General features: G+C 42.9%; 1 protein-coding gene across 5 annotated transcripts in view; it reads left to right on the forward strand.

Annotated features, from left to right (window-relative positions):
• Nucleotides 1-17332, forward strand: part of tpd52l2b (tpd52 like 2b) — a 77380-nt gene that overhangs the window by 17196 nt on the left and 42852 nt on the right. For 4 of the 5 annotated variants that reach the window (XM_059980644.1, XM_059980646.1, XM_059980647.1 and 1 more), the window contains exon 4: nt 14471-14530. The exons of the other annotated variant lie outside the window; for it this stretch is intronic. In XM_059980644.1, the coding sequence (XP_059836627.1) occupies nt 14471-14530 (60 nt within the window). The remainder of the gene's footprint in view (nt 1-14470; nt 14531-17332) is intronic. 5 annotated transcript variants of the gene reach the window in all.

Consider the following 17332-nt stretch of genomic DNA (forward strand, 5'->3'; position numbering starts at 1 on the left):
CATACTTGATTGCACGTGTATTCATACCAAATCATTAGTGGTGCAAGCAAATGGTTTTAGAAATAACATAACTAGTTAAATGGAGATCTGTTTTTGGAAACCTGTGTACAGTCAAAGTGTATCAATTGATGGTAGTAAAATTTCACCTATATCTGGAAGGTCGAACTGGTGATGAGCCAGTATCCTGGCAAGAACTACACCATGAAGACAAACGAACACTTCAAGCAACTCCATGAAAAGATTATTGAAAATCACAAGTCAGGAGATGGATGCAAGAAAAATTCCAAGTTACTGAATACATCTTGGACTACAGTTAAGTCAGTCATTAAAATTGGAAAGAATATGGGACAACTGTAAATCTGCCTAGTGCAGGCTGTCCTCAAAATCTGAATGACTGTGCAAGAAGGTGACTAGTGAGGGAGGCCACCAAGAGACCTTTGGCAACTCTGGAGGAGTTATAAACTTCAGTGGCTGAGATGGAGAAACTGCGCATACAATAATTGTTACCGGTTACTTCACCAGTCACACTTTATGGGGGAATGGAAAGAGGAAGCCACTGTTAAAAAAAATTCCACATGAATCCTTGGCTAGAGTTTGCCAGAAGGCATGTGGGAGACTTTGAAGTCAGCTGGAAGAAGGTTCTATGGTCTGATGCAACTAAAATTGAGCTTTTAGGCCATCAGGCTAAATGCTATGTTTGGCTTGCAACAAATCATCAAAAACACAGCATTCCTACTGTGAAGCAAGGTGGTGGCTGCATCATGTTGTGGGGATGCTTCAGGCCTTAGAAAGCATGTGAAGGAAGAGGGTAGAATGAATGCAGCAAAATACAGGGAAATCCTGGAGGAAAACCTGATGCAGTCTGCAAGAGAACTGTGACTTGAGAAGATTTGTTTTCCAGCAAAACAATGGCCCCAAGCATAAATCTACACAGGACTGGCTTAAAAACAAAAAAGTTAATGTCCCAGAGTGGCCAAGTCAGAGTACAGATCTCAATCCAATTGAGAATTTGTAGCTGGACTTGAAAAGTGCTATTCACTCAGGATTGCCTTGCAATGTGACAGAGCTTGAGTAGCATTGTAAAGAAGAATGGGAAATTGCAGTCTAGATGTGCAAAGCTGATAGAGACCTATCCATACAGACTCAAGGTAGTAATTGCTGTTAAAGGTGTATCTACTGAACACTGACTTGAAGGTGGTGAGTAATTATTCAATCAATTATTTTGTGTTGACTGATTATAATAAATTTAGACCAATTTGTAGAAATTTGTTTTCACTTTTAACATGAGTCTTCTGTTGATCAGTGTCAAAAAAAGCCAAATTGAATCTGCAAAAATGCTATCCCTTTCTCTCAATTGCTCTGCCGCATCTGCTCTCAGGATGAGGCCTTTCATTCTAGGACAAAGGAGATGTCTTCCTTTTTTAAAGAAACGGGCTTCCCTTCGTCCACTATCAACTCTGCCCTCCATCGCGTCTCCCGTAATTTCACGGACCTCTGCCCTCACCCCATCCCCCCGCCAGCCCACCAGGGATAGAGTCCCCCTGGTCCTCACCTATCAACCTACTAGCCCACAGATCCAACGTATAATCCTCCATAACTTCCGCCACCTCTTATGGGATCCCACCACCAGACACATCTTCCCATCCCTCCCCACCGACCTCCCTCCAGGCACTTATCCCTGCAAATGGAAGAAGTGCTACACCTGCCCCCACACTTCTTCCCTCACCACCATCCTAGGCCCCAGACAGTCCTTTCGGGTGAGGCACCACTTCACCTGCGAGTCAACTGAGGTGATATACTGTATCCGGTGCTTCAGATGTGGCCATTTATACATTGGGGAGACCCGCCGCAGACTGGGAGACTGTTTCGCGGAACACCGGCACTCAGTCCTTCAGCAGTGGCGGGATCTCCCTGTGGCCACACACTTCAATTCCACAGACCACTCCCACTCCAACATGTCTGTCCATGGCCTCCTCTACCATCAAGATGAGGCCACATGCAGGTAGATGGAGCAATACCTAATCTCCCACCTAGGTAGCCTCCTACCTGCCGGCATGAATATTCAACTCACAGACCTCAGATGATACCCCTCCCCCCCCCCCACCCCATCTCTATCTATAATTTTTGTCTGGTTCTCTTTCTCTCTCTTTCCCCCCTCACTATAATCTCCCCCCAGCCCTACCTTTCTTTCTCTTTTATTTCCCATAATTCTCCACCTTACCCCCCAGCCCATTTCCTTTCAGCCTATCACTTCCCAGCTCTCTACTTCATCCCTCCCCCCACCCCTTATCCCCCTTCAACCATCCCATGTTACTTCACTCCTGATGAAGGGTTTCAGCCTGAAATGTCATCACTACCTCCTCCCATAGATGCTGTCTGGCCTGCTGAGTTCTGCCAGCATTTTGTGTTTTTATTTATTTCCAGCATCTACAGATTCACTCGTGTTGCCTCCAAGTTGAATCCACTGTGATTCAATGTTGTAAAACAATACAATATGATAATTTCTGGGGTGGGGTTTTTTTTTATTGGGTCGGTATGTTACAGCTTTGTGGAACTCCAGGCTGCATTTCAGATCTAATCACCTTCATTATAGGAAGGATGTGAAGGTTGGACAAACTTGGGTTGTTTTCTGTAGAGTGGCAGGATCTGAGGAGAGGCCTGATTGAGCTTCATAAGATTGTGAGAGACATAGAGTGGACATGAAAGACACATGTTAGTGTTGACTATGATTAGACACACTCAAAACGCCATCTATAAATTTGCCGATGATGCAACTATTGTTGGTACAATATCTGATCGTGATGAGGATGCATACAGGAGTGAGCTAGATCAACTGTTTGGTGTCGTAACAACAACCATTCAGTCAACATCAGTAAGACCCTGAAGTTGATCATGGACTTGAGAAATGGTAAGTTGAAGGAACACACATCTGTCCTTATTGAGAGATCAACCGTGGAAAAAGTGAATAGTACCTGGGTGTTAATCTCTCAAAATCTATCCTGAGCCAAACATAATTGAGGCAATTATGAAGAAGGTGCCTCAATGGTTTTATTTCATTAGGTGTTAGAAGAGATTTAGTATGTCACCAAAGACTGACAAATTTCTACAGATGTGCTGTGAGAGCATTCTAACTGGTTGCATTACCATCTGATATAGAGGTACAGAACTGGAAAAAGCTGCAAAAGGTAGTAACCTCAGTCAGCCCTCTGTGTTCATTGTCTTACCCTTCTTCAAGTCCATAATCAGCTCTGGTCATAGTGGCATGAGTGCAAGTTTGTTGCTGTGATAGCAATCAACTGGCTGGTATATCTCACTCCTCTATGCCCTCTTGTCTCAATCTGAAATTCTATCAATGATGGTTGTATCATTAGCAAATTTCTATTTGGCATTTAAGCTATACCTAGCTACATAGTCATGGGTATAGAGAGTAGACCATTGGACCAAGCACACATCGCTGAGGTGTGCCAATGTTGATCATCAGTGAGGAGGAGAAATTATTACCAATCTGCAGGTTGTGGTCCTGTTGGGAAGTCGAGGATCCAATTGTAGACAGTGATACAGAGGTCCATGTTCTGTAGCTTACCAATCAGAATTGTGTAGCTTGTTGATTATAGATACTGTGCAAGCAGAAGGAATTAGTTTGGTAATTATTTGATTGCTAGTGTAACTCCCTGGGTTGCCTCAGGCTCGCTCAGCTCGTTCTTGTCTGGGGGAGCAGCCTTCAGCCCCGCCAAACTGGGTAATCAGCTGGTGTGGATGCTGTGTGATGTCCCCGCCTCGCCCAAAAACAGACAGCACACCATATGCGATTAAATGAGTACAATTTATAAAGGTTACTATAACTAAGTGATTAATAATGATACAATATATATGAAGAGAAAATTAAAGAAAAGGCGCCAAACTTATCAAAGTCCAAACCACTTTGTACACAGCCGTTGGAGCTCAATTTCTGAAGTCTTCTGGCCTCCATTCGATCCCCTCCGAACTCCTCGACTCGCAGCTCAGGACCCTCCAAACTCCGCGACTCTGCAAACAGCTCAGGACCCTCTGAACTCCTCGACTCTCCAAACAGCTCAGGACCCTCCGAACTCCTCGACTCTCCAAACAGCTCAGGACCCTCCGAGTGGTCAACCAAGCACATCTAGCTTCATCCCCCCCCCTCCTCGGAGAATCTCCCAGCCTTAGAGCATGGCGTCCTCTCTCTCTCGACCCCCTCGTGCCGATCTGCCCAAAAGCCCGTCAACAAAAGCTTACAGACTCAGAAGAAAGAACATTAATCCCCATTTGGTTTACAAAGGAATACCATTCTCGTTATCAGTAAATTAGCATTCCTGCTAGTTAACAAAAGGAAACCCTTTCCCAACAGTAACAAAGAAAAAAAAGAAACCCCCTTTACACACTTCCTCCACCAAATAAAAGTCATGTCCTCATGACTACTAAATAACTTGCCACCTTTCCTGCCAACACACCGTAACCCAAGCACAAACAGTGACATCTCCTCCCCACACAGTAACCCTCACGCCCTGTTCCTCAGGCGCTACTTAGGCCAACTATCTGGGAGTTCCCTAACCCTTCTGAGGCCTCTGGACCCCCTCACCTAAACCCTTCAGGCTCGGACACAACTGGGGATACCTTGGGCTCACTACCAACTCCTCTCTCAACCTCTCACTCATGCCCCACACTGCACACAGCTAACCCTCCCTGCTACACCTGACTCAATGGGAGAAGGGCCAAAGGTCTCTTCCTCAATCGAGGGAAAGTCAGCATGTACCACACATCCAGCACATCATCCATCGAATCTGTATTCTTCCTCATTCCTGTGATCGGTAGCTGCTGTTTGATCTTCTCCAAACGGAAACACGTGGCCTGCACTGCTCCCGCAGTCTCTTCAGCCTCCTGTTCAGTATTCACTGCACTTCTCTCCAGCTTTTTCTTCCTCATGACTTCTTCCAGATCAACTTTCAGGTTTTGCACTTCATTTGAACTGTCGATGGTCATCTTCAGGTTCCCTTCAAGCTTCCGCTTCTCTCTTCTGAGATTCGTCTGTAATTTCTTCATCTCCGCAAACTCCCCTCTCCGGGTTCTCAGTTTGCTATTACCCTCAGTCAGACAACTTTCTTCATTCTCTCCAACTTGTAAGTCTTCCGAATGGTTCCAGATCACTCTCTCCAATCTCTCCGTCTTCATTTCAAACTTGATTCCGTAGAGACAGTCACTCACGAGCTGCGACCTTCGCCAGCCCTGGCACGTGTCCCGAAAACACTTTAACTCGGTAGTTCTCAGCTGCTCCTGCAACGACCTCACTTCATATTCTCCTGAGGCAAATCCAAACACCAAGAGATCATCCACATACACCAAAACTCCAAACGCCTCCACATCCCCTGTGGTCTTCCACCTGCCCAGCAGGAAGGTTGCAAGGGCTCCAGATATGCCCTGTGGCATCTTTTCGGACCCGAAGACTCCTAGGGAATTTATAACGGCCGTCTTCTCCTTGTCGGCCCCACTCATCGGGATCTGGCAACATCCACTCCTCAGATCCAGCACCTTAAACCATTTCGCACCACTCAGACAGGCCATCGCCTCTCAGGGCCATATTCTGGTCACTGACAGTGCGCCTCTTCAACGCAATACAATCCACACACACGCTGCCTACGTCTTCCACGGCTTCAGGGGCCAGTCGCCGCAACCTCTCTCTCTCCGAGGTGTCTTCAGCAGTCAACTCCGCTCCCTCGTGGTATTTCGCAGCGTCCACTAAGAGGGTCTCACCCTCAGATACTTCCCCCAGGCCGTACCGCCACTGGCTCTTGTTTGAATTCGGTATCAGCCCAACGCTGCTACACATGTCCACACAAGCAGCTCGAAACTCTGGGTGCATCGACAATGCCTCCAAACAACGCTCACCCGCCTCCTCTGGGCAGGCCCCCAAGCGCACCAGCAGGATATTGGTTCTCTCTAGAACAGAAACGCTGCCCGTCTCAACAGGGTCCAGACACATCAGCATTAACGATTCCTGAACCTCAGTCTCCTCCACATTTGCCTCCAAGAACTACATTTTCACTGACCAGCAACCGTCGTCTGGATAATCACCGGCACTGGTACCCCGAATCTCCAGTGTCCTCAATGTCGCCAAGGGTAAATGCTTCCAATAACGGTCATGAAACAAACTGTACAGCAACTTAACCGGCGCCCCGGTGCCGAGGATGGCTTTAACTTGACTTCCATCCATCCATGACAACACCTGTGCGCGTGGCCCCTCTAAGCCTTCAGGAATAGGGTCTGTTCCTTTCGGGAGTTCGTTGGTACATTGCTGGGAATGTGCTCCCCCAGAGACCCCAAGCCGTTCCCCCACTGGGCCTCCTAAGTTTCCCGACACCTCTTGAATCAACGGAACAACTGATCCCCTTGACAGATCCCCTTGGCACCACAGGCAATTTATCTGCCCCCCTAGGCAAAAAGGGATACCCTAAAAACTTCCCACCAATCTCCTGCCACGGATATGATATGCCCCCCAGCTGCGGCATTTGACTTCCAGTCGAACCACACGCATTTTCCCACACTTTCCCAGAACTGGCAGCGGTCACTTCGAGGTAATTGCGCCCCACAGTTCTAACAAAGTCACCAGCCCGCCTACTCAAACTTTCAACCTGTCCCTGTCGCTTTCCCTCAGCCAAGCACGGCCACTCACCCAACAACTGAGGGATCCGCTCCGCCCACGCCTCCGCCCCTTTAGGGCTGGACATTATTCCAACAACCGGGCGGAGCCCACCACTGCTGAAACATCCCAACCTGTCACTCCTCACTCTCCAAACAGTACGGACAGCCCATGGTCCCACCACCATTTCGTCAGCACTAGTCGGAACTCGAACAACGACCTCCAGGCTAGCAACAGCAGCCACCCCACCCAACACACATGCAGAGATAACCAGCAATCGCACACCCACAAAGGCACACCAGCTCTTCGCCGCAGACTATTTAAAGAGGGTGATCACACAGCTTCCACAGAAATCAACCCCGGACGAGCACCCCACAATGTAACTCCCTGGGTCGCCTCAGGCTCGCTCAGCTCGTTCTTGTCTAGGGGGAGCAGCCTTCAGCCCCGCCAAACTGGGTAATCAGCTGGTGTGGATGCTGTGTGATGTCCCCGCCTCGCCCAAAAACAGACAGCACACCATATGCGAATAAATGAGTACAATTTATAAAGGTTACTATAACTAAGTGATTAATAACGATACAGTATATATGAAGAGAAAATTAAGGAAAAGGCGCCAAACTTATCAAAGTCCAAACCACTTCGTGCACAGCCGTTGGAGCTCAATTTCTGAAGTCTTCTGGCCTCCATTCGATCCCCTCCGAACTCCTCGACTCGCAGCTCAGGACCCTCCAAACTCCTCGACTCTGCAAACAGCTCAGGACCCTCCGAACTCCTCAACTCTGCAAACAGCTCAGGACCCTCCGAACGCCTCGACTCTCCAAACAGCTCAGGACCCTCCGAGTGGTCAACCAAGCACATCTAGCTTCATCCCCCCCCTCCTCGGAGAATCTCCCAGCCTCGGACCCCCCTTTGGGGTCCTCTCTCTCGACCCATTCGCGCCGATCTGCCCAAAAGCCCGTCAACAAAAGCTTACAGACTCAGAAGAAAGAACATTAATCTCCATTTGGTTTACAAAGGAAACCAAAGTGTTGATGTAAACAGGAGTGTCTGAATTGCCAAGGGTTGATGTAAACAGTAGTGTGTGAATTGCCCAGTGTTGATGTAAACAGGAGTGTGTGCATTACCAAGTGTTGATGTAAACAGGAGTGTGTGCATTCTCGTTATCAGTAAATTAGCATTCCTGCTAGTTAACAAAAGGAAACCCTTTCCCAACAGTAACAAAGAAAAAAAAGAAACCCCCTTTACACTAGTTTGATCAGTTCAGCACCATACGGTGGGCCAAAGGCCTGATCTTGTGCTCTGTGATTTTCTGGTACTTTGCTGCTGCAGGATTCCATGAATCCACCATTAAACACATCTACTGTCCAAGCAGCCGACGCCTCTTGGAAGCTTTGGAGTTTGCAGGTTCCCACCATCCACCATCCTTCATGCCCTGTAGGCATGAAGCAATAGAGATGAAGAACAACTGCTTTTCCCAAAGAGTAGTGAGTATGTGGAATTTTCTGCCAGGGAAGCAGCAGAAATTGTCTCATTAAGTGTATTTAAGTCACAGTTAGATAAATTTTTGTTTGACAGTGGAATTAATAGTTAAGGAGAAGAGGCAGGTAGGTGGAGCTGACTCCATGTCTAGATCGGCCTTAATGTTACTGAATTGTGGACGAGGCTAAATGTGCCAGCCAGATGGCTTACTCCTGCTCCTATTTCTTATGTTCTTATCTTGGATCCCATGTGCCATAATCTCCTGGACTAGCCTACCATATGGGACCTTGCCACAGGGTTTCCTTTCTTTTACCCTCTCATTAACTGCTTAATCCTCCCTAAGCATACAACAGTTATATTTATTTCTTTAGTAATTTTTGTCTCTTGTGCAACTTACTTATTAAATTAAAAGAAATGAATATATTTTGAAATAGAAGTCATAGCAATTTCTAAGTGTTTAAATAATGAAATTGGTGGACTGATCCAGTTATCTTGTTCTTCCTATAAGCCAGTTCTTATGAAATGGTAATTATAGTATTTGTAGAGTAACTGGCAATGATGCTGATTGTTCTGGCAAATAAGTAACTCAGTGAATACAGTGGACGATAATTAACAATGGAAGGGGAGGAGTTTACATTTGTGACTCCTTGGATGCTGACTGTTTGAAAACCTTCACAAGTACTGAATTATTCTGGCATGTTATTATTCTGGTCTCAAAAAATTTTCTCCATAATTTGCTATCACAAGCACAATGGAGCAAGTAAAGTAACTAGATTTTCTATTTGATTTGGGAAATATTGCTAGAATCAATCTATATCAGGAAAAAATTAAGATTAATTCTGGAATTTGAACAACTGGTGTTTAAGTGAGAAACTAATAATAATTTGAACAACTCAAACTGCTATGATGATTCATATTGAAGTTTATTAACCTAGATGTGGAATGACATTAAAGCTTGCATCTTATCTGACTTAGAATGCCTTAGAGGATAGGGAGTTGGACTTTTAGTGAGAGTATTAGTGAATGTTGAAAATAAATCAATCTCTCTCTCTCATTCTCACTCACGTGTGTGTGTGTGGAGATTTTTACTAATTCACTGCTGGATGTTAGACAAATTATTTCACGTTTGAAAGACAGTGAAGGGTCAGAAGCTGTGGTTATGAAGTACAATATTGCAAAGCATTACATGTGGAAACTTATTGCTGTGATATTGAGCAGCAACATTTAGCTGTATTAACACCTACGGTACTTTGGTGCATTAAATATAACCAGACCCTGGGTTATATAAGGGTTCTATTTCAGAGAACTTCCTGTAAGCCTATTTCTCCATAAATCAGAAACATACATTTTCTATAGCTACCCAAATTGTATGACTGGAATAATTTGAATGATTACTAATAATTTTAACTAATAGGATTTAAATTTTACCCAGTTATTAATAAATACCATGAAAAATTGTTACTACTAGCTTGAAAAATGCTTTGAAGTTTCATGTAAGAATTTGCTCTGAGGAAAGCTGCCAAAATATATTAATGCAAAATATCTTTCTTTTGATTAGGAGAAAAATGGTTTTAAATGAGAGTGTGGAGCATGGCGAGATCTTTAGAGGAGGAATTCGTGCCAGCAAGGGCTAAGGATTTTGCTGGCTCTGAATGCCTGAATGGAGCAAATGGTGGAATGTGTGGCAGTGGGGGAGTTGTTATGTTCAGATAGATTTTTGTCAAGGCTATCTTGCTAACTTTGGCATGTATAATGAGATCATTTTTGGTTCCTGTGGGTTTTAAATGCAGCGAGTTACACAACAAATATTCGATTGGTTAACTTTGGGGAAATTATTGATTAGTATATTTCAACATTTATGAATACCTAAAGGTGAGTTAGTGCTGTGTAAGCCACCACAATGATCAGATGCCTGACTTGGTCAAGCGTGCAGTTTGACTTTATGGAAGTTATTTGTGCATAACCATGACTTTTGTTTTTCTTTGCCAATAGAGAACCATGCTGCCCCACAAAGTTATTTCTTTCTTCCTCCTCTAAAATCCCACCCAAGAAAAACTGCTCATTTAAGTGTACTGGCATTATATCCCTAAAACTGATGAAGTTGGGTGATTTTTCTCTCCAAGTTTTTGACTGGAGAGCAGCTTGTAAGTTGATTTGGGAAACCATGATTTATTTAGAAATCTGCTTTCCCAGTTTATAGTGGGGCACAGCCCATCTATAAACTGAGCACAGACAATAATATACCATAGTTTTTGCGATAAATCCAGGATAGTGACTGATTCTGAAGAATATTTCTAACATTAGTACAGGAAATTTACCTTGGAATGTTTTAACACTCTATTGCTAGCTTCTTATTCTCTATATTTAACTCTGCTATCCCAAAATAAACTCAACACATTGAGTATTGGTTAGAGGCACATTCAGACCGTACAGGTTCATTAATCCATGAAATCTGTGTGACCATCAAACACGTACTTTTTTTCCCCTCACCACATTTTCATCAATTTTACTGCTCATCTGCACACTCAAAACAATTTCAATATTCAAGATTCAGATTTATTTATCACACTGAAACATAGTGAAATGTGTCATTTGTATTAATAACCAATACACAAGGATGTGCTAAGAACAGCCTGCAAGTGTTGCCACACCTTCTGTTGCCAATATAACATGCCCTCAGTACTTGGCAGAACAAGAGCACCCACAAACCAGAACACAGCAAGTGATAAAACATCAAAACAAGTCCTGTTCCTCCCTCCCACGCGCATACAATCTTTTAACCCCAACGCAGGTCACCTTCTGCCTCTAGCAGACTCACAGACATTGGCTGTTAGATATCCCCAGGGGCTGGTAGAGATTGGTAGACTTGAGGCTCAGGCTATTAGGCCACAACTTTCAGACTTCCAGTCAGCCTTTGGCATCGACCCCAGGATTCGCCGATCACCAAACACTAGACCTCAATCTCTGGTCTTGCTGATGCACGTACAGTCAGCCCTCCTTATCCGCAGATTCTGCATGCGCAAATTCAACTAACCGCGAATTGCGAAAACCCGGAAGTGCTCTTCTAGCACTTGTTGTTTGAACATGTACAGATTTTTTTTTCCTGTCATTATTCCCTAAACAATCCAGTATAACAACCATTTTACATAGCAATTACATTGTATTGGGCATTATAAGTAATCTAGAGATGATTTAAAGAATACGGGAGGATGTGTTTGGGTTATTGTGGTTCAGGATCGAAAAAAATCGGAAGTTCTCTTACTAAGTAAGTCGGAACAGGTATATCCAGTATTATTTAGCATCAGTCAAACGTTTGTCTTAGTATATAGTATATATTTTACCTTTCTATGCATATAAAACACTTAAGAACATACGTTTCAGCGCCGGGCTCAGGACTTGGGACAGATCGCTCCCTAGTGTGCTCTCCACCGTGCCAGATTGATGTGCAGGATCAAAAACTCAAATCTCCAAAACCTAATAATTAAACCACTGCGTTGCTTAGTAATAATTGTAACTTTCATTGGGGCAGAGCCTTTCTCACTTTATCCTTAAAAATTGTTTCGATCGTTTACCAATCTAGCCTAACGCTTTTCCAATGACCGATAGCATTTCACCTCTTTCCTCTTTATTATTTCCTCTTTATTTTCAATCATGATCGTGATTATTTTCGTGAACTGAAACACTGCAGATTCTGCCACTGGGTCCTAATGTCCAACACTCTGAGACAGGTTAAATAAGGTCTGGGGTTCCACTGGATCCTAAGGTCCACCGGACTGAGACAGGTTGAATAAGGGACTTGAGCACCTGCAAGATGTCCCAGAACCAATCCCCCACTGATAAGGAGAGTCGACTGTACTTTGATGGTCATTGGCCCTTGTTCTTCCAACCCACACGGAACTCCGATTCTAGAACCTGCTAATAACTTACTGGCCCTAGGGTGTTACCAGCCCTTGCCCTTGCTGGTCTGCTGGCCTGGCCTAACGTGACCCCTTAACTCCTCCCGTTGTCTCCAGAAACATTTCCTAGGAACACAAAGCAACTAAGTCTCAACTTTGGTAGACACTATAGCTTGGCATTATCTTCTACAACTCTGAGTGGTCAGCATCAGCACACACCTTCTGGTAGCACGTCAGTATGTGAGAGGAAACTGGAGCATTTGGGAAGTTCACACAATCACAGGAAGGATGTGCAAACTCTGCACAGTCAGCTTCGATGGTCTGGATTGAACCCAGTTCGTGCAGCTGTGTGGCAACAGGTTTGCAAGTTGTACCATTTGCTACGTGGTTCTTCTAAAACTCATGAAAACATGATGTGACAATACTTGGATAAAATGTTGAGTTGATTTTTTTTTTCTTTTACTGAGGAATTTTGCTGAAACCATATTTTCGGTGGAAGCAATGTGATCCGATAGATTTGTGCTGTTTCCTGGTGATAGGTGATATTCACATGAGCTTCATTCATTCTTATGTTCCTCCACTCCTGCAGCTTGTGAGATATGGTCCTGAGAATACATTGGTAATTTAGGAAGGCTATTAATAGTTCTGACCGATCAATCTTTGCAAATATTATTTTCTAAATACTACATATCTTGCGTGATAAAATTTGATTTTAAAGTATTGGACTATTAAAAGTTTGGATGCTTAAATTCGCTAGAACTTGGTGGATCTATGTACATCAAGAATCTGATATTTGCAGCATACAGTGCCTATAAAAGGTATTCACCCCCCCCCCCAGAAGTTTTCCATGTTTTATTGTTTTACAGAACTGAATCACAGTAGATTTAATTTAGCTTTTTTTAACACTGATCAACAAAAAGATTCGTGTCAAAGTGAAAACAGATCTCTACAAAGTGATCTAAATTAATTACAAATATAAAACATGATAATTAATTGCATAAGTATTCATCCCCTTAAAATGACACAAAGTATCACTTGTGCATCTACTTGATTTTTGAAGTCCCATGATTAGTTAAATGGAGTTTCAGTTGACTGTTGTAAAAATACACCTGTATCTGGAAGGTCCAACTGCTGGTGAATCAGTATCCTGGCCAAAACTACACCATGAAGACAAAAGAACACCTCAAGCAACTCAGTGAGAAGGTTATTGAAAAACACAAGTTAAGAGATGGATACAAGAAAATTTCCAAGTCTCAGAATATCCCTTGGAGTACCATTAAGTCGGTCATCAAGAAATGGAAAGAATATGGCACAGCTGTAAATCTGCCTAGTGCAGGCTATCAAAAACTGATGACCATGCAAGAACAGGACTAGTGAGGGAGGCCACCAACAGACCTATGACATCTCTGGAGGAGTTACAAACTTCAGTGGCTGAGATGGGAGAGACCGTGCAAACAACTGTTGCCCGGGTGCTTCACCAGTTGCAGTTCTATGGCAGAGTGGCAAAGAGAAAGCCACTGTTGGGGAAAAAAACTCACATGAAATCTTGGCTAAAGTTTGTCAGAAGGCATGTGGGAGAGTATGAAATTAGCTGGAAGAAGGTCCTACGGTCTGATGAAACCAAAATTGAGCTTTTTGGGTATCAGACTAAACTCTATGTTTGGAGTAAGCCAAACACTGCACATCATCAAAACACACCATCCCTGCCATGAAGCATGGTGGTGGCTGCATCATGCAGTGGGGATGCTTTACTGCAGCAGGCCCTGGAAGACTTGTGAAGGTAGAGGGTAAAATGAATGCAGCAAAATACAGGGAGATCCTGGAGGAAAACCTAATGGAGTCTGCAAGAGACTGACTTGGGAGAAGATTTCCAGCAAAACAGTAGCCCCAAGCATAAAGCCAAATCTACACTGGAATGGCTTAAAAACAACAAAGTTAATGTCCTGGAGTGGCTAAGTCAGAGTCCTCACCTCAATACAATTGAGAGTTTGTGGCTGGATTTGGGAAGGGATGTTCACTTGTGATCCCTATTCAGTCTTGACAGCTTGAACAGTTATATAAAGAAGAATGAGGAAAAATTGCAGTATTCATACAGTCAAGGCTGTAATTGCTGGCAAAAGTGTGCTACTAAATACTGACCTGAAGGGGGTGAGTAATTATTCAATCAATTATTTTGTGTTGAGTAATTATAATAAATTTAGAACAAATTTGTTTTCACTTTGACACAAGTCTTTTTCTGTTGATCAAAAAAAAAAGCCAAATTAAATCCATGTGATCCAATGTTGTAAAACAAAATATGAAAACTTCCAAGGGAGGGTGAATACTTTCTATGGGCACCATATATGTATCTGTCACAGTACTACCTTGCTGCTCTTTGTGTTTTGATTACTGTATAAATTTTTTTGTGTTTTGATTACTGAATAAATTCTTTTTATCTTTATAGCTATAAAGGTACATCTGAGAAAGTTGAAGATTTGAATAAGAGAATCACTCAGTCTGAAGTGTGAGTGATTTTGTTTTTGAATGATGAACAATTTGGTGCAGTTAAGGGGATATAATAAGTTTTTTTGTTTTGAAACTGCCAAGTACTGTATAGAGCTTTGTACTACATTTGCCTTGCCTTGTGGGTGGTGCATTGGGATGGTGAGTGACATGTGGTGCAGTGATTAAAGCTGTTGCCTCTCAGCTCCAACAAACTGAATTCATTCTAGACTTGTGCTGTCTATATATGAGGTGTGCACATTCTCTCTCTGATTTCGTGGGTTTTCCCTGTTTGCTCATGTTATCTCCCACATCCCAAAGATATGCTGCTGCTGTTGTTAATTGGATGCTATAATTTGTCCCATTGTGCAGATGAATGGCAGTATCTTGGGAGAGTTGATGGAAATATGGGAAAATAAAATGGAATTGGTGTAGGATTGGTAGAAAATAGGTGCTCAATAGTTGGTGAACTTGTTGGGCTGATGGGTGCTTTTCCATTCTGTATCTCTTTGACTGACAGACTCAGTAGCGGTCTTAACTGTTCATTGTTCAGTGTGGAGTTCAACTCCACAAGTAAAAACAGTAGGTATTCTATTCTTTTAATGTATTTAAATTAATCAATTTTTATGTGGGCCTTTCATAGAGAGGCTATATTTTCTTCCTTGATTCTCCTACTTGTAGATAAACTTTGACAAGGCCTTTATTAAACCAATTGGTATTATTAATGTGTAAAGTATGTTCTGTGAAGGTGCCTGTAACTTTTATTACTTTGTGGAAGTTACATGTCCAGAAAATTTGTTTTATTTAAGTGGCATTTTTATGATGTAAACTTCAAAATTTGTTTTGTAGTTTAATAGAAATGTTATCTCCTTTTTAGAAATTGCTGGTTTGCGTTTAATTTACTATTGCCACAAGTTTGACCCTGGTAATCAACAATTAAATATCCTACTTTCAAACTGACAACTAATACAGTTCTATTCCTCTGGTCCAACATTTGAACCCTGTCGTTCTTTCACATTTCTGCTTGTAAACTTCTGGAGATATAAAATTTTAAACAGAATAATATGTTTCTCCTCTTTCTGTGTTCATTTTGACTTTGAATATGCAAAATGTGATATTTTAGCAGCAATAAGATTTTTAATATGTGATTTTAATCTACATGTACAGTGGAGAATGCACTTCTGCCATTGATTAAACAACATTCTGATTAAAATCTAAAGTACAATTCTGGGCTTTTGGAAATGCTAAAATTGCCAGGACCCAAGTTAATCAAGATATTAAAACTTCTAAACTCTTCTGAGGCTTCCAGCTGGGTACAAGTTTTGATTCAAATGATGTTTCACTGACAGATACCGCCATCTTCATCAGAGATGATGCCTAGGCACGTCTAGTCCGCTGTAACATATACTCAATTCCTACTGTCTGTCCCTTCTGATTGGTTAGTCCTCAACCAATCAGGTTTCCGCTGTGCCACCTTGTTTAATATCACATTCCAGTTGTTACTTAGAGTGAGACTTTTGTCTTTGTTAAAATTCTTCTCCAGTCCTATTTCAATGACTCCTTCACCAGATGATCCCAAAATCCATTGTTTTGTGCCATTAAAGTCAATCCTGTGGTCATTCCACATGCAATGTTTGGCTACTGCTGATTTCTGCATTTAAGCCAAATAGATACATCTGTGCTCCTTGATGCAGGATTCCACCATGTGCCCTGTTTGGCCAATATATGCTGCACTGTATTCTCAGGGAATCCTGTAAATGCCAGCAGTCCTGCATCCTGGGTCATTTTTGACCTGCGTTAGTTGGAATTTGAGCTTCCTTATTGGGTTGTGGATGGCCTTAATCTGGTATTTCTTCAGAATCCTGGCAATCCTTCCAGAAATCGTGGAAATATTGGGAAGACAGGCGGTAATGATGAGTTTCTCCTCGTTGTTAAGTCTCCTGGTTTTTCTGTTGGTTCTTCTAAGGGCCCAATTGATTTCCTTCACTGTGTAGCTATTCAGTTGGAACATCGTGTGTAATCATCTTATTTCCTCATGGAGAATTCAGTTCCGCAGTAGTTTTCGCTCAGTTAATCAAGATAGGAAGAACTGCTGTACATTGGGAGGCATGGTGGTGACTGAAGTTGTTGAGGTATAAATCTATGTGATTGGGCATCTGATAGATGTCCTGCACCAAGGCTACCTCCAGTTTCCATCATATTAGAATGCCCAGGAACAGGAGGCAACCATTCTTCCCCATCTCCATCACAAATTGAATGTTTGGATATATGCTGTTCAAATGGTCGTGGAACTGTTGGAGTGCCTGGAGTCCATGAGGCCGCACTACGAAGGTGTCATTAACTGTTCTGAAGCATAAGGGCGATGAGGTCACTGCCTTTTCGTCAAAGTCCAGATAAGTGTGAAGTTGTTCATTTCCGTAGGCCAACTTTGAAGACAGAATATAATACTAATGTTAAGTGTGGAAGATCAGTGAGATCTTGGGGTCCATGTCCATAGGACACTCAAAGCTGCTGCACAGGTTGACATTGTTGTTAGAAGGCTTTTCATCAGCCGAGGAATTGAATTCAAGATCCATGAGGTAACGTTACAGTTATTTAAGACCTTAGTTGGACCCTACTTGGAGTACTGTGTTCAGTTCTAGTCACCTCATTACAGGAAGGATGTGGATGCCATAGAGAAAGTGCAGAGGGGATTTACAAGGATGTTGCCTGAATTGTAGAGAACTTCCTTATGAGAATAGGTTGAGTGAACATGGGCTTTTTTCCTTGGAGCAATGAAGAATGAGAGGTGATCTGATAGAGGTGTATAAGATGATGAGAGGCA

Source organism: Hypanus sabinus, chromosome 9, assembly GCF_030144855.1.
Source record: "Hypanus sabinus isolate sHypSab1 chromosome 9, sHypSab1.hap1, whole genome shotgun sequence".
NCBI classification, from domain to species: Eukaryota; Metazoa; Chordata; class Chondrichthyes; order Myliobatiformes; family Dasyatidae; genus Hypanus; species Hypanus sabinus.